The sequence below is a fragment of the Grammomys surdaster genome, unplaced genomic scaffold (genome assembly GCF_004785775.1).
Source record: "Grammomys surdaster isolate TR1022 unplaced genomic scaffold, NIH_TR_1.0 67, whole genome shotgun sequence".
Lineage (NCBI taxonomy): Eukaryota > Metazoa > Chordata > Mammalia > Rodentia > Muridae > Grammomys > Grammomys surdaster.
Genome location: NW_021604569.1, coordinates 10,022,231 through 10,049,401, shown reverse-complemented (window position 1 = coordinate 10,049,401; position 27,171 = coordinate 10,022,231). Strand labels below are relative to the sequence as shown.

Below are 27,171 nucleotides of genomic sequence, written 5' to 3'. Positions count from 1 at the left end.
CTTTCTTTCTTTCTTCTTCTTTTTTTTTTTTTTTTTTTTGGTGTGGTTTTGTTTGAGACTGGATCTTGCTTACTAGCTCTGTCTAGCCTAGGATTCTCTGTTGTAGACCAGGCTGGACTTGAAATACTATCAATCCTCCTACCTCAGCCTCCATAGAATGGGATTATTCAGTCCAACAGTTTTATATTTTTTAAGCAAATATTTCATCCCCCTAGTTTGTTTCCTAGCTATTTAAAATCTAAGTGGAATGTCTCTAATGTCATATTCAGATTCAGGAAGACAGAAATGTCTATTAGTCTTGAGGAGCAGAAAAGGGACAGGGATTACGTCCCTTGTTCCCTGGCAAGGTTTCAGGAACTACTCAATGACTCTGTAATTAGTGGCATCCAGTGCCAAGTGAAAACATGGTGTCCCCTTCAAAAATTGTAATGGATTTTAATACCACAAATTCAGATTCCAGGCAAATCTACAAGTTGAGTCCTGGGCACAGTCCTATTCATTGTCTAGATGGTGCATGGGTCCTCTCAGAAAACCTCATAGTCCTAGGCCATGGTATGAAAAATAATTTAAAGAGAGATGGGAAGAGACGGCTCAGCAGTTAAGATCTTCCAGGGGACTGTAGTTTAATTCCTAGCACCCACATGGAGGCTAGCAACCAGTTCCAGGAGATCCAACAACCTCTCCCCTCCACCCACGCATGGTGCTGACATGCATGCATGCACCCCCCCCCCCTGCACATTCTTAAAAAAGAAAAGACAGGCCGGGCTAGAGTAATGAGGAGTTCCTGGGTCTCTCTTTGGCCAAAGCCCAGCAAAGGCAGTAATCTGTGGCCCAGGAAACTATGGACTTCTAAGAGCTGGAGACAAGAAACATTATTATTCACTGACTAGATAATTTAGTTCACTTTGGTGTTACCTTTAAACTTCATTTCTGCCTGCAAAGCAAAAGTTTCTTGGCTGTGTGCCTTTCTTTTTCTGTGTACATATTACTATTTTAAAAAATGCCCCCTCTAGATGTGCATGGTGTTGCATAACAGTAATGCCATCACTTGGAAAGCTGAGGCAAGAAGATCAAGAGTTTAAGAACAACCTCGGCTACAAGGCAAGTTTGAAGACACCCTGAGATACAGGCTAGGAAAACACTTGCTCTCTGTCAACCAAAAAAAAAAAAAAATCGCAAGATTCTCATGAAACTGAACCTCCTCTGTTATACAGGACACTGGCAAAGTCCAAATCCCTCTCTTTGTATGGTTTCTATCAGACTTGGGATGTAGAGGCCAGCGGAGGGCACCTGCACTGCCCCCACCCCCTACCCCCGCAGTGTTTCTCCAAACCCAAACTCTCTGGTTGCATCTAAACTCCTCCCCATCTCCGCCCTCCGCCACCTCCCCCCTTGATTTTTAATCCAAAGGTTTGGAAGGAGGGAGGGGACAAAACGGGAGCCAGATGTGTTCTTGTCTTCGGCTCCCGCCTCCTCCCTCTTGGGCTTCCTAAAACCCGGAGCCCCGGAGACGGGGATTCGGAGTCCGACAAACGGAGTGCCAACCATGCCGTTCCAAGACTCCTCCTGGACTGGAAGCTAGCGGGAGGAGGAGTAGAAGAGGGGCACGCTCAGTAGGCGGGACAAAGTGTTTTGTGAGTGTGTTTTTTTTCCTCTCTCTCTCTTTTTTATTTTGGTCGCAAGTAGGAAGCTTTTTGCACTCCACCACCTCTGGCCGCTGGGAAGACGTCATCGCTTCCGCCCTACTTCCTCCTCCTGTTGGCGGCGCTGAGAATCCAATATGGAGTAAATCGGTGGAGTGGCGAGATGGGGCTCGGACGGGGCGCCCTGCACCGCCTCCCAGGCGCACCTCCCCCGGCCGCCGAGCGCTACCCGGAACCCTGATTGGCCCGGTCCCCGGGGGCGACCCCGGCCCAGCCCCAGCGCAGCCGGCTGCCCGCCCGCCGCCCCGAGCGTGCTTGTTTTTCTGCTGCTCTCCCCCTCCGGGTCCCCTTCCCAAATCTCGCCCCTGCACCCGCTCGGAGCCCCGGGGCCGCGCCCGGCCGGCCCACGGCGTACGCTGCCCGGTGCGCCCCTTCCCAGACCTCGCCCTGCACTTGGGGCTCTCCATTTCCCCGCCTGCCTCGGCGCCCCCTTCATCTCTAGCTCCCCCCCTCCACCACCAAATCAGGAGATGTCGGAGATGTGAAGAAGGGGGGCGAGCGCACAGGAAGATGAAGGGAGCCAGGCTGCACGCCGCGGGACAGGCGTCTAGGTGAACAAGAAAATGACCGAAGAAACACACCCGGACGAGTAAGTTCGCTGCGGGTGGGATGTGGGCGCTCAGCGGGGCGGCTTGGGGGCCGCCGCCAAGGACGCAGGAGGGGACTCATCTGGGGAACTTGGCGTGGGGTGCAGCCGCTGGCTGAGCTGCCGGGGCTATGCGAGAGGCTCTTGGTTTGGCAGGGGAAGGCGGCAGAAACCGCCTGGGGTCTGCAAGTCCAGGTCGCAGCCCCGGCCAAGGGCGCGCAAATGACCTCGGGGCGGTCCTCAGGCTGCGGGAGCGGAAGCCCAGACGCCCTCCACGCGGGGCATCCCGGGGTCGATGGGTCTGTGTGCATGGTGACTTTGTGACTCCTGGCACTGCCGCCCTCCCCATAGCCCTCACCGGAGCCCTCTGTGGCCCGGGCTCCGCCATTTCGTTTTCTTGAATCGCTCTCATTTGCATACCACATTTTCATTCATAAAAACACGGAGGAGTTGGGGGAGGGCCAGTCGGGCTCGCCACAGGGTCGGTGCGCCGGGGTCCGCGCAGCGGCCAGAGCGCGGGAGCAGCCTGCCGAGTCCCGGCGCGCGTGAGTGTGTGCACGCGCGTGTGGGCCGACACACGCGCCCCACGGTGTCGGGGCAGCTCTGGGGGCGGATCCGAAGCGTGTGCAGCGAGGGCGGGAGAGCGTGCGGGGAAGCGCGCTCCTGGCATGTATGTGAGGTAGAGCGCGTGCCCGTGCGTGTACCCGGCCCGCAGGCCCGAGGGGAACAAAGCTCTCGGTGCTTAGTCAGAGGTGCTTATGCTCGCCCCTCGGGGAGACCCGGGCTTGTCACCGTCTCTGGGCCAAGTGGCAGCTGCTTCCCGCCTTAGTCGCACATAGGTTTGGATCTCCGCTCTTGGGTTCGAGGCGTTTCCCTCTCGGGGCGCTGGGGGCGGGGCTGCCGGTCTGCCCTGGCGGGTACTTAGCCAGGGGTCCTAGCAGTTCCTGGCTCTGAGGCTGCTGTTCAGTGGCTGTATTCTTTCACTTTTTTTTTTTTTTTTGTGAATAAGACGTTCTCCTTTATTGTCACATGATATCCCTCCTCCCCTGCACATTCATAAATCCTGAGCCTGCCTCGGCTCCTTTCATTCAGTGCTGCCATTAGCCAAGGTAGCAGCGGCGCCTGCTTGGACTCCAGAATGAGTCCGCAGTCTCGGGGATGCTGAGGGGAGGGGCACCTGGAGCGGTGGAGCGGGAGTGGCTGGAGACTAGCTCCCAAACCCGAGGTCTTTTGCTTTTGTGTGTCTACCACTCCCTCTCCCCCATGAGCATTGACACTCTAGAGTGCAGAGAGGGGAAGTGACTCAGGACTGGGCCACTGGGCGGCTTAGAGAGCTCTTGTAGCAGGTGGCAAAATCCTGTGTACCTCTGTAAGAAATCTCCCTGGGTTTTTTGTTGTTGTTTTTGGTTCTGGAGTTCGCGCCCAGGGCCTGGCACATCCAGACAAGCAAGAGCTGGGTTACTGAGCTGCTGCCCAGCCCTCGTTTGTTTTTAAATGGCCTTTTATCCTGTGGCGTTCATTGTCAGGCTGGGTGGAAGGAAGCTGATGCTCTGCAAAGGGAATTTCCTTCTGTATGTCCCTAGGGAACTTCGACTGCTGTAGCCCTAGTCTGTCAAGACACCTGTCCCTGGAGAGGTTCCCACCTGTTGTTGGAGTCTCACAGCATTTTGGGCTGTTTTAGACAATTTAATTTTGCCTTATTATACCCGTGATTGAAATCACAAAGTGTGTGTGTGGGGGAGTTGGGAGTTTGAATGCTGAAACATAGTGGGGAAGGAGTATCTGCTAGGCCTTCCCCTTGTGGAACTTGGTCAATAAACAGTTCTTTTTCTGGGCCCTTGTCTGGACTTGCACTTCGGTGTAGCCTTAGGGGCAGTGAACAGTACCTGTGCTGTTTAGGGTTCTTGGAGAGCTTTGCCCAGTGTGCATTAGGCTTCTGGTTCCTTCCACTGGGAGCACAGGTCTGGCTTGTGCTGTTTTCCAGTAGAGGGTCAGCCTTGTGTCTTCCCCCATTTGCTAGCCTAAAAGGAAGGATTCCAGGTGAGGACACCAGCGTTAAGTGAATACTTCTCCATTCCAGTCTTGGGGAGAGAGATCAGTTTTACTATGATCAGAAGGCTTGTAGAAGCTGAAGTTGGTGGCTCACACCTGCTATCCCAGCAGCTGGAGACTGAAGCAGGAGGATTGTCATGAGTTTGAGGCTAGGGAGGGCTAAGAGTAAGACCCTGACTCCAAAAGTAAAGAATTCTGTTAAGTTTGTAGGTCTTAGAGATGGGTTCTAGTTTCAGAGTGTTAGAGAGCCCTGGTTTCTTCACCACTGTTGAATTGACTTTCTGGGGTTACATTTTTTGTTCTTGTCTAGACAGGGCTTCACCATGAATCCCCTGGATAGCTTTGGGACCAGGCTAGAATCTTAATTTAGAGGGATCCTCCTGTCTCAGCTTCCTGAGTGCTGGAATTATAGGTTTGCTTCCTTACACTGGCCTCTGGAGATTCTTTATGTGATTCCTATAGCAATGAAATATGTAGGACTCAACTGTGGGATCACCTCCATTTTGGAGAACCCGAGGAGAGTTTAAGTAATTTGTCTAAGACCACCCCTTTAGTCAAGTGAAGAATTCACTCAACAGCCCGGTTCAGGAGGAACCCTTTGCTCCTAGCTAGCTAGTATCTGAATGTGGTGGCAAGCCGTAGTGAACCCGGTCTCACGATGCTAGGTGGGCACTTTCCACTATGGCTGTAGACCTCCCTGCCTCCTGGTCATTTCTGTGAGTTATTTCTTGGTCCTTACTTATTCTAAATTGGTGATAATCTCTCACTGCCATGGTTTTTCTTCATTTTCATGAAGTATGAGGAGCATATCAAATTAAAATGAAGTTAAACAAACTTGGGGATGAGAATTCTGTATTTCTCCCCAAGATTATGGAAGGGTGTTCAAAGTAATGTTACTGGAGTGTTAGATTTAGGTGAAACAAGTACAGGACATTGAACCCAATACAAGCAGTTCGTGCAGTGTGTATGGTGTTGTATGTGTGCGCGTGTGTATGTGTACACATGTGTGCCATGTTACTCCTATGGAGGTCAGAGAACAACTCTGTGGAGTTGGTACTCTCTTTTCTCCTTTATGTGGATTCTGGGAACCAAACTCAGGTCATCAGGTTTTCAAGGCAAGTACTTTATCCACTGAGCCCCAACAGGGCCCTGATTTTTGTTTTTTTGAGACCGGAGCTCAGACTAGCTTCAGACTCCGTGTGCAGCCAAGGCTGGCTTCAAATGTCTCCCCGATCTTCCTGTTTCTGCCTTCTAGGTTACAATACCACACCTGACAAACAAACAAACAATTTATTGTTGTTTGTGTATGGTTAATTTGGATGTGCATTTGTGTACTTGAGTGTAGTGCTTTTGAAGTCTCAAAGAGAGCATTGGATCGTCTAGATGTGGAGTTATGGCAGGTGTGAGCCACCTAACGTGAATGCTGGACACAAATCCCGGGCCTAGATGAGCAGCAAATACTTGTCACCATTGAGCCATCTTTCCAGACTCAGCTTTTTTTTTTTTTTTTAATTATCTTTCAAAAATTTTTACATTATGAAACAGAGTCCTGCTAAGTTGTTCTGTTTAGCCTTGAGCTCACTCTGTAGTCCTGGCAGGTTGATTTGAACTTTAAATCCTCCTGTCTCTACCCCCTGAGTATTGGCGATCATGTACAGGTAAGTACCACCAAGCCCAGCTGACTGAATTAGCATGCATTCGTTTGTTTGAGTCTCACTATGTACCCCTGGCTCACTTGGCACTTAATGTAGCTAGGGCTATCCTTGAGCTTGCAAGTGATCCTCTAGCCTCTGCCTCCCAGATGCTGGGAATATAGGCAAGTACCAACACAACCCATTTTGCATTGGCCTTTAAAAGTCAGTGCATCCTGTCTGTGTAGGCAGGATCTTTTATTCTTTTTTGAGACAGCGTTTGCTATGTAGCACTGGCTGAGTCTCTGTGCCAGGCAGTCTTTACAAGTAGAAAACCCTTGATGATGAAAATATGAGTTGACCATGCAGAGTTGGAATCTTGGTCCATTCAGTAGAAAATGCTGCCTTCTTTGTGGCTATAGCAAATCTCATCCGCTTCCCTGCTGCCTTAACCAGTAAGACCTGTCAGTAAAGCAGCAGGAAAACCTACAACTATTTTGCCCCAACAGCTTTCCTTACTTACTCTTGCTGCTTTTGTGTGTTTGTTTTTGTGGCTAACCATGAGGTTCCTGTGTAGCTGAAGATAGCCTTGAACTTAGGAGTGTTAGCTTACCGTGACTGTTTCTCCTCGTTCTGGGATTCTGTTTTACTTCCCATCCATAGATGGATACCACTCATCCCTCCAGCCTCTTCAAGCCATCCTTTGGGGAGGCTGTCCTCGACTTTCCCCCTCCACGTCCAGTGGCTGTAGTCTTCTTTCCTCTTGTTCTGTCAGGCAGTTCTTACCATGTAGCTGGGCTTCTCCCAGCTACATTCTTCATCAGACTATAGAACTTTTGGATTTAGGGCTTATTGCTTAGTAATTCCACAGCTTAGTTTCCTGCTATTGGCCCAATACCACTGAGGACATTGTATTTGCTTAGTAAATGTGTACTGAAGAAAGTAATAGACATGAATGTTTCAAAGTGCTGTTTGGCGGCTGAGGAGATGGCTTAGTAGGTAAAAGCATGCAAGGGCCTGAGTTAGAATCTCCAGAGAGCTGGACACAGTAGTGTGCATTGGGTTTCTCCGTGCTTCTGTTGACAGGTAGCAGGACTACACAGGAATCTGCGTAGCCTGGCATACAGAGTAGCAAATGAAAAGATCCCAGGGACTGAAGAGGTGGCTCAGCAGTTAAGAGCATTTGCTGTTCTTATAGAAGACCCAGGCTCAGTTCCCACATGGGAGCACACAACTAACTAACTGGTACCAGGGAATCTGATATGCTTTTATAGCCTCTGTGAGCACCAGGCACTCATGTGGTACATATCCATCCATCCATCCGTCTGTCCATCCATCCATCCATCCATCCATCCATCCAGGTGATATAAAATAAAAACTAAAGAGAGATCAACAACACCTTGTTGGCAATGATCAATACTTGAGGTTGTCTCTGTGGTCCATGTAGGACTACACATAGACACACACACACACACACATACACACACACGGTGCGCACTAAGACAAAATGTTTTGTTCTTGGGAAAAATGTAATGATTATAGCAGTTTGTAGCACTTGTTCATCCTAGACTGTAGTTAGCTACCCTCTGAGCTAACTTACCTGCTCCGAGGGTGTACCCAGGGCTCTGTTTTGTGGAGTTGAATATAGAACTGTCAGAGAGTGGTAATCTGTCATGAGTGACTCAGCACCATTCTGATTGTAGTTGTTGAGGTTAAAATTGGGAAGAAGTTTACTGTTTGATTGGTTGTCTTTTTAGAGATGGGGTTTAGGGAGCCTCATTGTGTTGCCCAAGGCTGGCCTTGAACTCTTGAACTCCAGCATTCATTCTTCCTGTCGCTATATCCCAGAGTTTGGACTGTGGCATTGTGTCACTGGATCAGCACATTTTCCAGCTTAGAAGTCCATCTCTGGCTTAGTAAGATGGGTCTGTATTTCTACCCCTGCAAGGAGTCTGCAGAAATCACAATATTAATAATTTGCAGTAGCTGCAGGGTTCCAGTGATGTCTTCTCACTTGATGCTGGAGACAGCTGTGCTGAGGAACCCCAGTCCTGGCATAGGTCCGACATTACTGGCTGAACACAAACACACACAAACAGCAGATCCTCAGAGCTAATGGAGGCAGAGCAGGAAGTTTTGATATGTGTGGTTGTTTGTTTTGGCTTATTGTCTCTGAAGGAAATTAGACCTTAAAGGTAAGACCTTGGCGATGTGGGGGCTCTTTCTAGAGCTTCTGATCCCATTTTCCATGGATGCACACAGTGCCTGGCGTGACAGAATGTATGTGGTTTTGATTTATTCCTTCACAGTCTCATGCCCACACATATAATGTGCTCTGTTATTAGACACCCCCCACCCATCATCCTCCAATCCTTTCGTTTTCCAGCCTCTCTTTCTTCCTCCCTATCCTCCCATCCCCCTCCGACGTGCTGTTCTGTTCCTGTGGATTAATGCGGTAATATTAACTGTGGCACTTGGCTAGTTTAGTATATTTCTGAACTGTCTCTGAGCAACCCATTGTGCTTTAGGTGTGTGTCAGGCCTGCTGCATTTCATTGTGGTTTGCATGTGTGTGGGTAGGACAAGGAGTATTTTTTTTGCATGTTTGCCCTGAGTAGGCGTGTACTTAAATGGCCTGACAGGTATCTCAGGTCATGGAAAGAAAACAAGCTAGGATTAATAAAAGACTTGATACTGACTGGCATGAGAGTCCACCCACCTAAAAGGTAACTGTTTTATGACCACTTGGTTCCCGACCACTCGGTTCCCTTTTTCTTTTTCTGGCTGGCCTGGAACTCACTCTGTAGACCAAGCTGGCCCCGAACTCACAGAGATCTGTATGCCTCTGCTTTCTGAGTGCTTCAGTTCCCTTTCTTAAGTGATCTTTATTAACAACACACTCACATAGCCTTTTGTACACATGACTATCAAAGTGTGCTTACGTATGTTAAGTTGAGGTAGCTGACTGAACACACAGCTTGCTTTATGTGGGCTTAGTGGATGGAGGTAAAGAAATCAGCTTGACTTTATAGTAGCTGTTAGTACTTTTGTTTTTGTTTTATATTTTGGACAAAGTCTCACTAAGTAGCCCTGGCTAGCCTGGAACATTGTGTAGACCAGGCTGGCCTTGAATTCACAGAGATCTAACTGCTTCTGGCTCCTGAGTGCTGGGGTTAAAGACGTGCACTGACACACTTGGCTGTATTGAGTACTTTTGACTGAAGATATTAGAACAGACACAGGCAGCTTCTGAAATGTATGGTTGTGGCTCGTTCCCTCTGCCTTTGAAATAGTAATTCTTTTCAGATCCGGTTGTATTGTTCATAGTTATATCCCCAGCAGATCCATTCATAAATGCATAGAAATGTGCCAGACTAAATGTCAGTTGTCTTTCCTGATTCATCTGATAATAAGATTCTTTCCTTTCTGTCTTCATGGTTCATTCTGTTATTTCTTTCTGCTGTTGAATAGCCCTGGCGCTCTCTCTCCTCTAGCCCTGATGGCTCAGATAATCCTGGCTGGGTTTACATTTGCGTTCCATAGGGACTGCAGGTGCACAGGGAAACCTTGCCCATGATGTCCGAAGAGTATTGATTGACTCTTACATCCATGGCCTGACAGTATCAGTGGGCTTTCTATAAACATGCTGATGGAAGTTAATGTTTTCTTCATTAAAAAATCATTTCACCTACATAAACATTTAATGATAATTCACTTTGTTCTTGCATACAAAAAAGTATTTTCATTTTTCTTTCTCTTTTCTTTTTCTTTTTGGCACAGGTTCTCAGGTAGCTCAGTTTGGCCTAGAATTCACCATATAGCCTAGGATGACATTGAATTACTACACACCCAGTTCTGGTACTTAAACCCAGGGCCTTGTGCGTACTAGACAAGCACTCTACTACCCAAGCTAGATCCTCAACCCCATTTTTGTTAGTTTGTTTTGTTTTTTGAGACAAAGTCTCACTAGATAGCCCTGGCTGACCTAGAACTTAGTATGTAGACTAGGCTGACCTTGAACTCACAGAGATACAACTGCCTCTGCCACTCAAGTAGTGGGACTAAAGTTGTGGGTCATTTGACCCCTTCTGGCCCCTATTTGTTTTTTAAGACAGGTTCTTAACTTTATATAGCCAAGGCTGGCCTAGAACTCACTGTAACCCAGGCAAACCTCAAAGTTGTATCCTCTCATCTCTGTTTCCCATGTGCCAGAATTATAGACATAAGCCACCACCTCTAGCTTGACACCAAAGCCAAGAGGGAGGCCACCATGAAAGAAGTGGAATAAATATGGCTTTGGACAGATCCTTCCTCTGTCCCCTTTCTGACTCGGGAGCTCTGGATCACATACAGAAGCTCATTGTGTTGAACTGGTCTAGACCTGGCTCTTACTAAGTAGGAAGTGTGGAAGCCCCAGTAAACTTTCAGTAGACATCTCATGTTGGGAGTTTGCTGGATCCCCTTCACATCTGCTCTGGCTCCTCGTGTGCCAAGATGTCTCGTCTTCCGAATTTGTGTCCACGGCCTGTACCTTGTTTGGTGTTCCGGAGCTTCTGAAAGGAGAGCTAGGTCGTAAAGGTCCTGTTCTGCTGTTTCTTTTGCTTCTCTGATGTCCTGGTAGAGTCCTCTAGAATAAAACTTTCTTTTTCTTTATTTCTGTGGTGTTGGTAATGACCATTCTTTGCTTTGTTTTGAGATGGGGTCTTGTTTTGTACCCGACTGGCCTGGTCGTGAGGCCCCTCAAGCTTGTGCTGACATCTTCCTGCATCAGCCTTCTCGGTACTGGGTTGGAAGGATGAGCCAGGCGGCTTGTGGAGATTTCATAGCTTATCTATTCTCTGACAGTCAGATTTCTCCCTCTCAGTTGCTGTCCTTGGCAGTTCCTGGCCTTCTCATGTGTGTGGTCTAAAATTCTTACTACTGTCAGCTTCTGGGTTGGTTCTAAAGTGACGGTGAGGCTCAGGGCTCCCCTGATGACGTTGGCTTAGGATGTGTTTTGTCTACTTGCATGCCATGTTGGTATTTCATTTTATATTTCCTACCAAGGAAACAAGTGTGATGCTGGGCCAGTTTAGTAGATATTTCAACAATTTGGTTCATATGAAGCTATACGGGTAAACAGTCTTAATATAGTTACTTATTGCTTAGAGACTGAGTCAAGTCTGTTTTTCCCATGGTGCCATGTGCACCAGGTTTCAGGATAAGGATCTTCTGTTATGTACTGGTTTTGTGGGCCTTGTTGTCCTTTCTTAGATTTTTTTTTTTTTTTTTTTTTTTGGTTCCAGGGAACATTAGGAGCACTAGAGAACAGGTGTTGATATTGTGGGTGGTACATTTAGATTCTGATGCATGTGCTTAGGGCCCTAATTGCAAAACCATGTACGAATTATTGTATAGCTAGAAACAAGCAGCACAGGGTGCATCCAGAGAACAGAGTGACCAGCTTAGCTACTGCCTGTCACTGCATACAGAGTGCTTAACGCCTACCTCTAATCCACCCACTTGTCAGAGCGTGACTCAGGCAGTCCCTGCCCTTGGGGAACTTACGTTCTAGGATGTTAGACACTTTCTCGTGCCTTACGGGTATGAGGACGGCTTTGTCTTCTCGGCTCACTGATTGCTACACTTGCCCCTGCTCTCACCTGCTAACGGGCTTCCCGGGTCCCATAGCCGAAACTCCACTCCGAGTGTTGTTAGGATCAGCATGATGTTGTCAGGCATCCCTGGCAAGCAAGGCCCTTGAGTAATGGTTTGTAAGGCATGTGGAGGTTGTGTTGTACATAAGTACACGTACATGGTTGCCTGTGGGGAGTATGGCCGACCCTCCAGCATCCTTGTGCTGTAGGTGAGGAATAGATTTTGTAAAGTTAACATCTTGCCCAAGGACTGAGGATATAGGTCACTGGTAGAATATTTGCCTAGTGTGCACAAAGGCACTCTGGTTTGTTTGTTTTGGTTTGGTTTTGGTTTTTCGAGACAGGGTTTCTCTGTATAGCCCAGGCTGTCCTGGAACTCTGTAGACCAGGCTGGCCTCGAACTCAGAAATCCGCCTGCCTCTGCCTCCCAAGTGCTAGGATTAAAGGTGTACGCCACCACTGCCCGGCAGCACTCTGGTTTTTATCTCTAGCACCACACACACAAAATAAATATGCTAATAATCAGTTAAAAGGTTTTGTTTTGTTTGATCACAGCAGCATTTATGCTTTTTTTTTTTTTTTCTGTTTTAAATAAGGTCTCATTCTGTGGCCTAGGCTAGCCTTAATATCATGGTGCTCATTCTGCCTTGGTACCCTTGGTGCTGGATTATGGATGTGATTCAGCTGGCTTAGCAGGACTTTGGTTGGATTATTGTTATTATTATTGTATTATTGTTATTTTTGTTATTGTTGTTGTTTGAGACAGGGTTTCTCTGTGTAGCCCTGGCTGTCCTAGAACTCACTTTATAGACCAGGCTGGCCTTGAACTCAGATCCACCTGCCTCTGCTTCCTGAGTACTGAACTGCAACACTACCACTCAGCTTATTTTTTTAGTTATAAAAATTTTATGTATTTAAGTGTTTTGCCTGTGTGTGTACATGCGTACCACATGAGTCCCCAATGCTGGAGGAAGGCAGAGAAGAGCATCAGATCTGGAACTGGAGTTACTGATGGCTGTGAGCTGCCATCTGGGGGTTGAGAACTGAACTCAGGTCCTCCTGAACCATGTCACCAGACCCAGGATTTGGTTCTTTAACGAGGTTTTTGACTTTAGATTTCATCTCTATAGATGACTGTTGTGTCTTTCAACTTCACAGGACCATACGTTCTTGTATAAAGCACTGTAAATATATCGACTTGCTATTATTAAGAATTTGAACTCGGAATCTTTTTTGAACCAGGGTTTCTCTGTATAGCCCTAGCTGTCCTGGAACTGAATCTGTAGACCAGGCTGGCCGATCCTCAGATCTCATAGGTCTGCCTGTGCCTCCCTTCTGAGTGTTGGGATTAAAGGTGTGCACACTGCCCAGGTGAACTCAGAATCTTGTAAGAATTTTAATGCTAGGTGACATCTCTTTGCCAGTCCTTCATTGTGGATTTAGCCTGAGACCTCATGTAGGCTGGACATGATCTGTGAGTGAGCTATCCTCAGCCATTAAGGTGGCTTCTTCTGCCTGTAATGTGAACAGTGTAAGTTCTCACTCGGAGAGAGATCAAGCTGCCTGCCTTATCCCAGGTGGAAAGTGTGTATGAAGAAAGTAGCCAAAAGGGCAGGGACACTTTACCTGGAGCAGCTGATGAAAAACAGTAGCTTTCAAAAGGACTCTGTGCTGGGCTGCTATAGGTATGGGATCCTGACTAGGTGGGCCTGAGATGGTGCATGGTTTTAGAAGGAATTAAGATTTTTGTATGTTTATGGGTCGAGACCTAAGACATACCTGGTATTAGTAGTGATTCATTTGTTGAGGCTCATTGGACAAGGTGGGAGATAGTAACAGGGAGGCAGCACCAAAACTCTCCTCTCTCATCCCTGGTAGAATTTCCTGTTTGGCTGTAGATGGGAATGAGTTGTGGAAAACGTGTTTTCTTCTGGCAGTTGAAAATAAAAGATCAAGCCAGGCATGGTGGTATAGTATATACCCTTAATTACAGCACTTGGGATGCAGAAGCAGGAGGATCCCTCAATTCAAGACCAGTCTGTTCTACAAAGTGAGTTCTAGACAGCCAAGGCAACACAGAGAGACCCTGTCTCAAAAAAAAAAAAAAAAAAAAAAAACACAACACTTCCCCTACAAAAACAAAAAAGCTCCCAAACCCCAGAAAACCAAAAAAGTTGTTTGTGCATTCCAGGAGCCCCCAGAAATCTGTCATTTAGGTATGTGAAGGCCCCCAACTGTGTAATATCTCAATAGGCTGCTGGCACTCTGCGGCTTCTAGAAAAGTCAGTCATGTAGGAAAGCCTGCTGGCCCTAGAAGAAATCACAGGAAATAATTAAGCAGAGAAGGTCAGAGAAAGAGGAAGTTCTTGTGTTGTTTCTGATGCGGATAGCATTGTTGTTAACGGGATCAAGATGATGATGTTTAAATCTCCTGGCATGTGACTGCCTGGGGCTTTGGTTGTATTTAAATCGTGGCTCTTTTAGTTTATTCTTTTAGACAGCAATCTTGTTAGGAAATGAATTGCTTTTAGGTCTTATCAGGAATCCCTGTGTGCCTAAGCAGAAATCCTAAGTAAGAGTTGCTTATAGCCGAGCATTTAAATGGGGGGACTGTCAAGACTATTAGAGGTTAATTTTAGGTGTCTGCAGCTCTCCCTAATTCTCCTGATTAAACACTTTAACATAATAGTTTCCTTAATTGGAATAATGATGGAATATTAGCATGCATATTAAACCATTTACCTAAGTCTGAATAGGGTTAAAATGTAAATGGTCTGTCACTTGTCAGTTCTTACTCTTTTCAGATAATTCCTGGTGAGGAATGAGAAGAGCCTGGAATATGAATTGGAAGAGGGAGGGCTGTGCTTGGGCCTGGCTGCTGGAGATCTAAGAATAGACCGCAAGGCTAAAATAAGTGAGAGATTCTTTGTTTCCCCCCCAAAAGAAGCACTAAAAATACGCAAGCCCGCAGTTCTCCTGGAGGGGGGGGGGAGGGACGGGACCCTGTGCTTTATCGGTCTGTCATATTTTTCTTTCTGAGGATTGTGAGTAGAGCCTAAGGCCCATTCCCAGGAAGTTTCTTTTTAAGATTATTTTTAAAGATTTTTTTCTTTTTTTAACTGTATATGTGTGTGTGTGTGGGGGGGGTATGTGCCCGTGACTGTGGGTTCATGGGGAGGCCAGAAGAGGAGGGTGTCGTGTCCCCTTGAGCTGGAGTTGTGAGCAACCTGACTTGGGTTCTGGGTAATGATCTCGGGTCCTCGGTAAGAGCAGCTCTTCCTGTTAATGGCTCGCTCTCTCCAGCACCTGCGTGGGCATGTATGCCCCACAGTGCGGGTGTAGAAGTCAGAGGACAGCTTTTGGGAGTTGATCTCTTGTTTGACCATGTAGGTCCCATCGGTCAAACTCAAGGCCGTGAGAATTTACCCAGGAAGCCATCTGACCAGCCCTAATCTGCAAGTCTTGAATTGAACTGCCCACTGGCTCATAACAAGTGGTTGGGATCCTTAAGTGTTGCTTGTAAACCGAATCTGCAGTATCACCCACATAGTGTGTATCTTTTTCAGTGCACACAGTAGTGCTCTTACCGTAATAAAATAAAGCCTCATTAGGTATTACTGAAATGATAGTGGATATTTGTTTTATATTTTTTTTTTTGTCAACTCAGGAGTCATTAGGAGATACAAGTGTAGTCCCTCAAGTGTGTGAAGGGAAGGGGGGCAGTCCTTGAGTTTCTTCCTCACAGTTCATGTGGTTAGAAAGTTAGCAACCAGCTGTCAGACTCTGAGATGGGGAAGCTCTTCGGGAGAGGAAAGGTTGAGCTCAGGGGGTCGTGATGTTGACTGTGAGTCAGTACTTGGTTTTCTGGTTAAAGCAGGAGGTGTTGGGGTGAATCTTGCCTCGTTCAGCTCCATCCATCTCCCCACTCCTGCAGCCAATGAACAGAATGGCCTTTCTTCTGTAGTGCTTTCCTCTTTGTAATGGAGGAGAGGCTGCCCCAACTCTAAAAGCTTAAATGGATTCCAGATAGCAAGAAAGAGAGGTTGCCGTGTGTGTGGAGTGAGTTCTGGGATTCAGGACACGTTGATTCCCACTCCTTTGCCACTAGCCTGCTGTGTGGTCATGGTCATGCTAGTGCATGTCTTTGGACAATAACACTATAAGACTTTCCTAGAGGCAGATGTTATAAAGAAACCTCATTACTTTAAAAAAAAAAAAAAAGGCTGGAGAGGTTGCTTAATGGTTAGTGCTCACTGTTTTTGCAGAGAACCCAGGTTCGATTCCCAGCACCCACATGATAGCAGATGTACCTGTAACTCTAGTTCTTGGAACTCTTATCCCCTCTTCTGGCCTCCTTGGGCTCACACAAGCATATAGTACACATAACCACATACAGGGACATATACACAAATAAGAAAGTCTTTAAAAAGTACAAACAGTGTGGTTGGGACTAGAGCTCAGTGATAGAGCACTTAGCTACATGCACAAAGCAGCCCTGGGTTTGATCCCTTGTTTATAATCAACAAAACCATGTAGAGCCAAGCCTGTAAGTGCAGAAGGCAGAGGCAGGAGGATCATGAGTTGGAGGCTAGCCTGATCTACATAGCAAGTTCTAGAACACCCAGAACTACATAGTAGATCCTGTCTAAAAACAAAAACAAAAACAAACAACCCCCAAACAAATAATAAACAAAAATAAACACCCATGCCCACACAGATACTTTGATTCTTGCATTGGAGAGGCAGAGGCAGAGGCAGGTGGATGTCCATGAGTCTGAGGTCATCCTAGTTTACATAGTGAGTGAGTTCTAGAGCAGCCAAAGCTACATAATAGCATGTTTCAAAAGTTGAAAAATAAATTTAAAAACACAACAAACTTTGATTCTCTATTGTTTTCTCTTAAATAGAAAAAGAAACTTATTCATTTTTTTTTGTTTGTTTTGGTGATTATAGTAGCCAAAGCAAAGTCTTGAGTTGAGTTTTTGTAGACTGGCAGAAGGGTGCTAGTGGATTTACAGGGAGATACAGACCAGACAAGCTGGAGAAGAGCCAGCTCTTGTCCAGAGGCTTCCTCTACAAGCAGGACGCCCCATCTGGAAGTTCATGGCTGGTGAGGCTGGAGAAAACCAGTCGGGTCCAGATAACTTTGGAGATTGAGGAGTGCTAGACCAGGAAGGCCTCCAAGCAAGCATATGAAGAAGCAGTAAGTTGGTAATACAAAACTGGTTAGAAGGTGTGGGCTAGGTTGGCAACAGGGACACTTGTCTCTGTGTTTGACATGTGAGATAGGACTTTTCTGTTTGCCTTTAGCACTGAGGGTGTTGATGGAGAAGTCTGCCTTCATGAGAAGTCATTGGTCTGAAGGTGTGACTTCAGAACAGTAAAGCAGCTTGCTTTGACTTTGAAGGTCAGACATCCTCCTTAGAACCCCTGGGAGGATTTCCAGTGTGTTAGCTTCATATTGCTGCCACTCTCTCACCCTTTCTCAACAGGGTGAAGCATCTGCTACTTACCATGGCATTGTAGAGCTGGAGATGTTAGGAAATGACAAGCTTAGGTTCCTTCTTCAACATGTACATTGTAGTCTGGCAAGGCAATTTAAGGTCATACACCCATGGTGTGGTTTGAGCTATGTCCGAGAGATAGCATCTGGTCTTGGTCCTATCCCGTTTTGGGTTTTATATTAAACATTTGTGACCTTCATTAGCTGAGTTGTCAGAGCCTCAGGAGACAGGAAGAAGATGGAGACGACATCCGTTCAGATCCATGTGGCCCGTGTAGATATTGAAGCATCAACACGAACAGATTGCTAGCCTTGGTCACATGCTGTGCAAGGGTGAGATAGAGGAGCTTCCAAATGCTCTTCCTGTGTGTGTCGCCTGTGGCTTGGCAGGGGGTACAGGAAGTTTGGGAGTGGAGGCAAGGGGCCTCCAGATGGCCATCCTGCAAGAGAGATGAGCCCTCAAACAGTTGAAATAAAGTTCCCAGGATTTTGCCTCTGGGCTACAGAAGGAGCATGTCTGTGGCTACCTATGTTTTTTTTCTCTTGCTGTCCACCCCACATTGTCTATGTCATGTGTGCTTTTGATGTTTCCTGCCAAGGCTGTGTGGTCATAGACAGTAGGAGGGAGTATTTGATATGCTGGTCTCCAGGGTGAAGGGCAGTAGATGCCAGGCTGGGATGAGTGGTGGTTTAAGCACATCTCTGTGACAATTCATGAGGCTGTTCCTGCAAAGCGAAAGAAGGACATGTTGGCTCTGTTGTCGTGGAAGAACATTTTCCCTTACTGTTAACAGGCTTTCATTGTGTATCCCAGGCTGACCTAAAAGTCAGTGGCATTTCTCCTACTTAAGCTTCCTGGGTGCTAGGATTACAGACCGTGCCATCGTGCCAGCCAGCCAGCCTTGTTCCTCTGCCCCCTGCACACACCCCTCCCCCCTAGGGTTTCCATGTGACTCTCCTGTCTCCATCTCCTGCCTTGTAGGAGTGCTGGATTTACACATGTGAGCCACTGCACCCAGCTATGTGCCTGGCTTCCAGGGAGAGAACTCAGGCTGTCAGCTTGCGTGGCAAGTGTTTTGACGTATGGGGAGAGACATTTAAATAGGACAGTGTCAACCAACGGCTCAGAACTCCAGAAACCCTTCTTTTCCAAGAAATGGAGCAATCATGGTTGGCTTACAACTCTAGTCCCAGTGATTGGAAAGAGACATCCTTCTCCAAAGGAGAGTCAGGAGTTCAAGGCCAGGCTCAGCTACAGACCAGGCTTGAGGCCAGCCGGTCTGGATGAGAATGTGCTTGAGAGAGAGAGGGGGTAGAAGATGCAGTCCTGAGTTCACGTGTGCTCTCCCAAGGCTAGGCTCCCATTTTTAATCCCTGTTCACAGGTTTCAAGTCGTCAGTTCACTGTTGCCTTGTTACCAGGGCCTGGAAGTTTGCCAAGCTGTAAGTTTCTGTCCTACAGAGTCTTGACGGGGTCATCTTGATGGGTGCTTGGGCCTCTGAGGAAGCAATCCTGACAGCCTTACAGCAGTGGCCTTCTGCTTTGTTTCTCTCTTCTCTTCCCCTCTCTGGTTACAATCTTCCCTACCCCCTACTCCCAAACAGGGTTTCACTGTGTTGCCCTGGTTGTTCTGGAACTCACTCCCACTAGGCTAACTGTGAACTCAGAGATCCTCCTGCTTCTGCCTCTGAGTGCTGGGATTTAAGGTGTGCACACCACCACCTGGCATCCTCTCCTGTTTTTTAAGACAAGAGTTTCTATGTGTAGCCCAGGCTAACCTTTATGTTGTGTGGTCCAGGATGGGCTTAAGCTCAGTCCTTTTACTTTTGCTTTTGAGTATTGGATTGCAGGTGTGTGTGTGTGTTTGTGTGTAGCCCAGGCTAGCCTCAGACTTGCTGCATAGCCAGGGCTAGCCTTGAACTCCTGATCTCTCTGGCTCCACCTCCCCAATATGCACACCGTGCCCAGTTTTATGTGGTGTTGAATGGAGCCTCAGGCTTTATGCTTGCTGAGGAACACTGCCACCTAAGCTGTGTCCCCAGCCCTGATCTGCATTTTTGGTGTGACCCCCAGGTAGTTCCTCTGCCTGCAGACCAGTTTGAGATCTATCCCCCTAAACTGAAACTATATCCGCATGTCTACTTTCTTAACTATCTAACCACCGAGCACTCAGCAGTCTTAAAGGCCACCTTCGTTCCATGCTCCAGCCACCCAGTGCTCTTAACAGTTCTTGAGTGTGTGTTTACACAGACTGCATTTTATGAAGTCCATAAAGACATATTTACCCACCAAGTCACCAGCCGCTCCAAAGGTCAGCTTCCCCAGGTTCATACGAAAGGTACTTCACTCCAAGCTAATTAACACTAAGATGGATGCCAATTAAGGCAAGGAAGTGAGCTGTTCAGCCAGCATTCCACCCCTCACTTACGTCCTCTGCTGCAGCGTGACTTTCTAGGCTCCTTCCTGTCAGTGCCTTCTCATAACCTGTGCACGTGTCTTCTGTTAATGCGCATGCGCAGAGGTGTCGCTTGCCATGTCACGTGGGAGCACTACTTAAGAGAACGTGGTGGACGCGACTGTGAAGCTGCGGTGGGCACGTTCCCTAACCTGACCTCCACTGTGTACAGCGGGAGCATCATTAGCGCTAGGGAAGAAGGGGAGAGCCAGGCTGCCTTGCAGCTGCTTTCGAAGCCTCAGTGAATCTTCAAAGGATTACTGTAGGATTCAGTGAAAGAATGTGCTTGGTACATGGAAAATGAACAATTAAAGAGAAAAGGCAGCAGGTGATGGCAATAACAGGAAAGCCGAAAATGTAAGAACTAACCCATGAGATTAACAGGTGGGTTGTGTCCCCCCCCACCCCCGTCCCCAGTGCAGTCACACGAGGCAGAACAATCTTAGGTCTGGCTAGGGACCCTCTGCCATCCAGGTGGCAGCTGTGCATCTTACACTGAGACCCTTACCCAGAGAGAGTGGGTTCCTGTTTTGACAGACCTATGCTCTGTCTGGACAGGATCTGAGGTAGCCCAGGCTGGCGTCTGTCTTTTAACTTGGCCAAGGATGACCTTCAAGCGCTGGGGTGATAGCTATGAACCACACACACAATTGGCTCTGTATTAGCTTTCTGTTGTTCGACATACTCTTGTCTCAGCCTCCAGAGTGTTGGGAGTTCAGGTGTGAGCCACCACGCCTGGCCTGTCTGCTAAGGATTTAGGACTGTACAGGGTGCCAGGAGACCCAGGAAAGACATGGGGCAAGAGAACTGAAGAGAGTATGGACTGATAAGACATCCAAGGATAACACTCATGTCCTTCATCACTCTCTTACGCTGACACAGTGTCTCGTTGAATGTGGAGCTTGCCGCCAGCAAGCCCCGGTGACCTCTCTCCTGTTCCTTCTGCCTTTGCTCCTCACAGGTGTACACGCGGCCCTGCCCAGTGTGGGTGCTGGGAATGGGAACTCTGGTTCTCAGTGTAGCAAGTGCCCTCACCCTCTAAGCAATCTCCCCAGCCCCTTCTGATCATTTTAACATTCTTTCCCCCACAACCCCCCAGTCTTCTGTTCCTCGTTGCCTTCCCTGCATTGCTGTTTGTTCTGGAAAGCGGAAGTACCCAGAAAGTCCTATTTTCTCATGGTGGGGACTCTCCAAGAGCCCAAGGGGGCATTGTCCTCAAGGCCGAGCTCTGGGGAGGTTGTCTGTCTGTTTGCCTTCCTGGGTTGTTTTCACATGAGGTGAAGCAGGGACAGGTAGCATCTTCATGTGTTACCCATGAGACAAGGTCTCGTTATGTAGCCTATGTAGCCTGGAGCTCACAGAGATCTGCTTCTGTCTCTTTAGTGTTGTCATTAAAGGTGTGCATCACCGCCCCTGGCCTAAGCCAATACCTTTTGATTTACGGTTACTTATAGAACCTCAAGCAACTTCTCAGAGCTACGTCATTTAGGAAAATGTCTCTCCCTTCCCCAGCAACTGCTAACCAGCTGTAAATCCTCAAGAAGGGGTGGGGCTTTGTGACAGCCCCTTTCCTTTTTAGGGCAGAATCTTATGTGTAGCTCAGGCTGGCCTTGACATTGAGGCTATCCTCCTGCCTCAGTTTCTCAAGTTCTAAAGAGTACAGGCATGGGCCCCACACTTGGTTCTGATTGGTCTTTTGATTGAAGCAACTAGAGAGCAAGGTTTAGGTTTGCAAAGCGAGTGGTTGGTTGGATGTGTGATGCTTGCTGTGTACTGACTCAGCCAAGCCTGGCTTCAGCTCCGCCGTGCCTTCCGCCCAGCCTGCACAGAGAGGGATTGAATGCTGTGTGGCATCACGTTCCCCTGCACCTCTCAAATCTGGCCGTGTAGCAATGGGTTGGAGCCTTGTTCTCTCACTCGTCTAGGTAAGGACAATTTCAGTGGCTTCAAAATGTGTCTCGTTGAACTTTTATTTATCTTAAAATTGAATACAGTCACCAGTATTCAGCACACCCCACCCCACATCAGAACACATACACAACCACCTCGGGTTCCCGGGGAAGAAGTTACTGTGAGTCAGGTGTGATGGCACAAGCTACTACACCCAGGCCGGAGGGGTTCAAGGTCAGCCTCCTTATAAAGTATTGGAGGCCAGCCTGAGCTACAGGAGACTCAGCTCCAAACCAACAGCCGCCACCATCACCATCACAAAATGGCAAGTTATTGAGCCAAGTGTGAAGGAGCTAAATGTCCCATTTGAGAAAGTGGTTAGATTTTTCCATTACTCCGTGTAGCATCAAGCTGTGGGACCAGAAACTAGGGTGGCCCTGACCAACCCCCAAGCTTTCATCCTGCCTCTCAGGAAAAGGTATTCCCTTCTATTGGTCAGATCACCCAGGTGGAGCAGGTTAGCTCCCAGCAGTAGAGAAGAAAGCTTGATATTAGCCATGACCTGTCCCCAAGGGCTGCAGAGTGATCTGCCAACCAGCAAGAAAGTGACCTGTGTGTTATTTATTATCTATCACCAGCCCCTCCCCTCCCTCCTCCCTAGATGTAAAATGTCAGGTGAACTCAGCAGTACAATGAGATATTGTCCCTGCCTTTCTAAGAGTTTTTTGCAGTCTTGGAGATAAAACTTTCATGCGTTAGCATGGCATGGGGCAGGTGTGGTCATAGCTAGCAAAATCAGGCTGTTGGTTGCAGGGGCAGATGATGTTAGTTGCTTGCTTTCTTGCTTGCTGGCTTCTCTTAAGATTTATTTGGTCTTACGTGCATGCTTGTTTGGCTTGCATGTAAGTTTGTATAGCCTGTATGTATGTGTGGCCTGATGCTTCAGAAGCCAGAAAAGAGCATTAGATTCCTGGAACTGGAGTTAAATAAAAATTGTGAGCCATCCTGTGGGTGCTGGGAACTGAACCTGGCTTCCCTGCAAGAGCAGCAAAGTTCTCTTAACCTCAGAGCCATCTCTGGAGCCCTGATTTCTTTTCCTTTTCCTGTCTTTGTGTTTTTTTTTTTTTTTTTTTTTTTTTTTTTTTTTTTTTTTTTTTTTTTAAATTCGTTTTTTTTTTATTTATTTATTATATATGAATACACTGTAGCTGTCTTCAGACACACCAGAAGCACCAGAAGAGGGCATCAGATCTCATTACAGATGGTTGTGAGCCACCATGTGGTTGCTGGGATTTGAACTCAGGACCTCTGGAAGTGCAGTCAGTGCTCTTAACCACTGAGCCATCTCTCCAGCCCCCTTTTTTGGTTTTTCGAGACAGGGTTTCTCTGTATAGCCCAGGCTGTCCTGGAACTCACTCTGTACTCTGTAGACCAGGCTGGTCTCGAACTCAGAAATCCGCCTGCCTCTGCCTCCCAAGTGCTGGGATTAAAGGTGTGCGCCACCACCTCCCTGCCTTTTTTTTTTTTCCTGTCTTTCTTTAACAGGTCACTTCATTGCTCCTGACTGCTGTGAGGTGGGCTTGAAGGGGGCCTCTGAGTTACAAAGGGCACCTGACAGCAAAAGGGCCAGTTATTTAGCAGAAGCCCCAGTTCTCTCAGGCAGGAGCGCTCCTGGTGGGAGGCGGAGGGTGGATCAGCCCGAGGACTTGTGGAGGAACTCAGACGTAGCTGCTTAAATTAGTTCAAAGTGAGAAATGTAATTACTATGCTTGCTCAAACCAAATGTCTGAACATTGTTATACAATGAGGTGTAATCACAGAAAAGGAGGTTGCGTGGCCACAGCACTCCCACAAAGTAGCCTTTGTGTTCCCGGAGCCCCGTGGCGCTGATGAATCTTCTGGGGGTGTTGAATCCCATTAAGTTCAGGTGTGTGTGCTGGATTTAATGGTGGAGTTTGGACACTCATTTACAGTTGCCTTGCATTTGTAGCAAGTGTCTGAAGAAGGAGAAGGAAGCAGTGTTTAGCATTTTAGCTAAGTGAACTTGGGTCAGAGTAAAAGATCCCAGAGGAGAAGCAAGGGGTGCCTCACCACTGACCCTGTGGTCTGCTTTGAAGGACGTGTGTTTGACCCTGTGTGAAGGACAATGCTGTAGCTACCTGGACATGAGCCTCCTCCAGCAGTGTGCATTGCATGCGTTGTGTTGACTGTGTTTCTCTCCATCAAGCTAGACACTAGCACAAAGGGGCAGTTTGGACTCTCATTCCACCATTTGTTAGTCATGTGACCTAGGACAGTTAGGCAGACTGTGAGCTTTAGTTTTTCTCTTCTGACAAATGGGCTGATGTATACGTGACTTCATGATTAATGCACCCTTGACACAGGGGTACATTAGCACGCTATCTTTTAGCATAACCGCATTCATAAAGATGTGTAACAGTAGACAAAAATACCAGGTGTGGTGGTGACAAGACGGGAACGTGAGGAGAGTGTGGTGTGGTGGGAAGCGGGAGCCTGGAGCTGAGTAAGGCTGGCCCTCAAATGGGCTGCTGTGGCCTGCTGGAGAGAGAAGGGCAGATAGATCTGTTTATACTGGCTCAGGTGGTACCTGACACGTCAGAGCTGCGTGCGCCATTATTGGTAAGAACTGGGCATGTGCTTGTTATTTTGATATAAAGCCAGTTTATACATCCACTGCCCACAGGCTTCAAAACCTGAGCTCTTCCTGTCTCCTCGTTCTCAGGCTCCATACCTACAACTTGTGTTTGTGTGTTCTGTGCCTTCTTCCTTACCTCATGTCCCTAATTTCAAGGTCTGTGGACTCCAACTACCAGAGACCCCTTGGAGGGCCAAGCATCTGCCAATTTGCTGTGCTGTATGCTTGAGTCCCAAGAAATGCCTGCTGAATGACTAGATGGATGGATGAGTCTCAGTGTGAATAAACGACATCACATCATACATGTTCCTTGAGAAAACTCAAAAGAAACTTATTACAAAGAGTTGTGAGATTTAAAAAAAAAAACAACTCAGTTTGGTCATAGATAACTAGTATAAACTTGTGTATATCTGATTACCATGCATGCATTTAATTTTTATTTAATTTAATTGTGTATATGTTTGTGTGGGCTATGTGCACACAAGTGCACTGCCAGCAGGGTCCAGAAGAGGGCGTCAGATCTCCTGGGGCTAGAGTTAGGTGATAGTTATGAGAACCAAGCTCAGGTCCTCTGCTAATGCAGTCCATGCTCTTAACTGCTGAGCCATCTCTCCAGCCCCAATAATAAACTTAATATATTTAGCTTTGTGCGTGTATTTGATTACAGATTTTAACTCAACACGGCTGGCTTGCTGTCACACTTCTTAAAACAATTAAAAGTTGTGCTTCACATGCACTTAAAAAAAACAGTCCCTGGTTGGATCCCCTGGTCAAAAATAAAGCAAATTAAATCAAAGGGAACATTGTTAGCGTGAACATTGCATGGGTATTGGCTCACTCATATGTGTGTGTGTGTGTGTGTGTGTGTGTGCGCGCGCGCGCGTGTGCACGCATATGTGTGTTTGTGCACACACGCCCGCATGTGAAGCCATCCTAGGCAGAGTCCTGTGTTCTTCCACTAGCAGACCAACCAGAAGCAGCAGGGACACCTGGGGACCCGTTGGTGGCAGCAGGTGATCTGTGGTCTAGGCCCTCCTCAGCTGTACTTCTAAGTCATGGGGGGGTCTTGCTGTGTGACCGGTTCCTCTTTAGCACAGCTGGGTGGTGGGCCAAGATTCTGCCCCTAGTAGCTTCTTGGTCTCTGCTTTCACCAGAGACCTTGTTTCGGGATTCCACCCCTGAGTTTTGTCTTCAGTGTTTTGAGGTTTCTCTTTGTGCTCTCAAGAACTCTAGTGTACTTACTCCTTCTGAACGTAATCCTTTCTGGAAACAGTTACTTCCTGAGGAGGGTTGGTCCATTTGCCTGTAGACACTACAATGCCACCATGCTTTTCTTCGGTCCTAGAGCTCGGGCTACTGTGTTTGGGTTTGGGGGATATGAGTCAAATGTCACCCAAAGGGATCATACTGAAGTTCTTAGGCAGAGTGGGAGAGGCTCAGATGTGTGAGGACTCATTTCTACTTCTCGGTTTACTCAAAAGTGCTCCTTATTGTCTAACCTGACTCCCCTTCGGTCTCTGGATGGTGCTCCACCACTGAGCTGCATGCCTAGCTTTCCCTCCTGCCTACTTTTTATTTTTGTTTTTGGATACTAGGTCAAGTTCCGTAGCCCAGGCTAGCCTCAAACTTGGACTCATCCTGCTGTTTCCACCTCTGGAGCCCTCCTGTGCGTGTGCACTTAGAAGATTACTGCTGTGCATGTGCCACTATGTGTCGGGTTTTTGTTTTGCAGATCTCACTAAATTGCCTTGAACTTGTAACTCCTCCTGCATTGCCTTCAAGTGAGTGCTGCTGTGCCCAGCTAAGTCCTGTGGTTACACTGCAAAGCAGAGCCCCTGGGTGGTGTTGGAGAGCGGAAGCCCTCATGGGCTTTACTAATTTCTGAATCACCAGAGGAGTTCTTTGAATATAGATGTTTTACGGAATTTTCATTTCTCTGACTTGTGTGACAATATAGACTCGAACTTAACTTTAGTTAATGTTGAGATACTGAGATTTTGTCGTGAAATCTGATGGTTTTTATTGTCTTACAGAATTGAAGCTGTAGTAAAGACTGGAAAACTGTAATAAAGGCTTAGCCTGCCTCTTTCTCCTTGCTTGTATAGGCTGGCCTGGGTGCCATCTAGCCCCTGTCTTTACTGACTGTGTGCATGTAACCCTTCAGTCTGACTTCCCCAGCTTGGCCTTTCCCAGGACTCAAGGTTTCTGTGGTGACTCCACATGGGTATATGACAAGCACCCGGTGTGTTCCACTAACTCCCAGCCTTGGCACAGGTACCTGTGCTGACCTTAGCACAGGTGCACTCTCTTATGCCACCAGAATTAAATGTCTGGTACCCACTGTCTGGTCTGTTGGTTGGTCTCTCTCTATGTGAGCAGGAGCATCTTTTGTGTACTTCGGGAAGCTTTGGCGAGGTGAGCTTTGTCATCCCTGTTCCGCTCTCCTTTCTGACAAAAGGACAAACTGGCCTGTTGACCAGTGATTTTTGCATTGTGAAGAAGCCATTTCCAGAGAATGTGAGGAGATGAGGCCCTGCCAGGACAGGCTGCATAAAGCCCTTGGTCCTTTTTTGAGATTCCTTTTTTGTCAGGTTCCTGTGAAAGCCTCTGCCCCTTTAGTCACCCAAGAACGAACACTGTGCTGATTGCCATGCAGGTTGTATTGGGAATGGTCTAACTTTTCATGTAACTCAGAAAACTGCTCCCCCTGAGTTTTCACCGTAAGCCTCTACTACTTGGTACTGGGGGAGGGGGGCAGGGGGCTAAGGGACACAGCACTGACCTTGTGGTTCTTTGTAAATATTGACTCTGATTCTAGTTCACTGGGCAGATGTGTGTATCTCTGCTACATCCCAGAATTCTAGCAGTATGGTAGAAAGGAATAAAAACACTATAAACCCTCTCTCACCTCCAGAAACAGAATAGCAAGCAGATTCTTCAAGATGGAGTGTCGGTGCCTAAATGCGGCCTGCTTACTTGCCTGTCTGCCAGGCAGGCAGTACAAAATTGAGGACGGTTTGATGGAATTTTTGCTATGGATTCCCAAAGGCTGTGGTTGAG

The 27,171-nt window shown here is 47.4% G+C and overlaps 1 protein-coding gene across 1 annotated transcript in view; it reads left to right on the top strand.

Moving 5' to 3' along the window:
- Positions 1–1,933: 1,933 nt before the first annotated feature.
- Spred2 (sprouty related EVH1 domain containing 2) overlaps positions 1,934–27,171 on the top strand; it is a 97,929-nt gene continuing 72,691 nt past the window's right edge. The window contains exon 1 of the mRNA XM_028777833.1: positions 1,934–2,292. Coding sequence (XP_028633666.1) covers positions 2,267–2,292 — 26 coding nt within the window. The 5' untranslated portion in view covers positions 1,934–2,266. The remainder of the gene's footprint in view (positions 2,293–27,171) is intronic.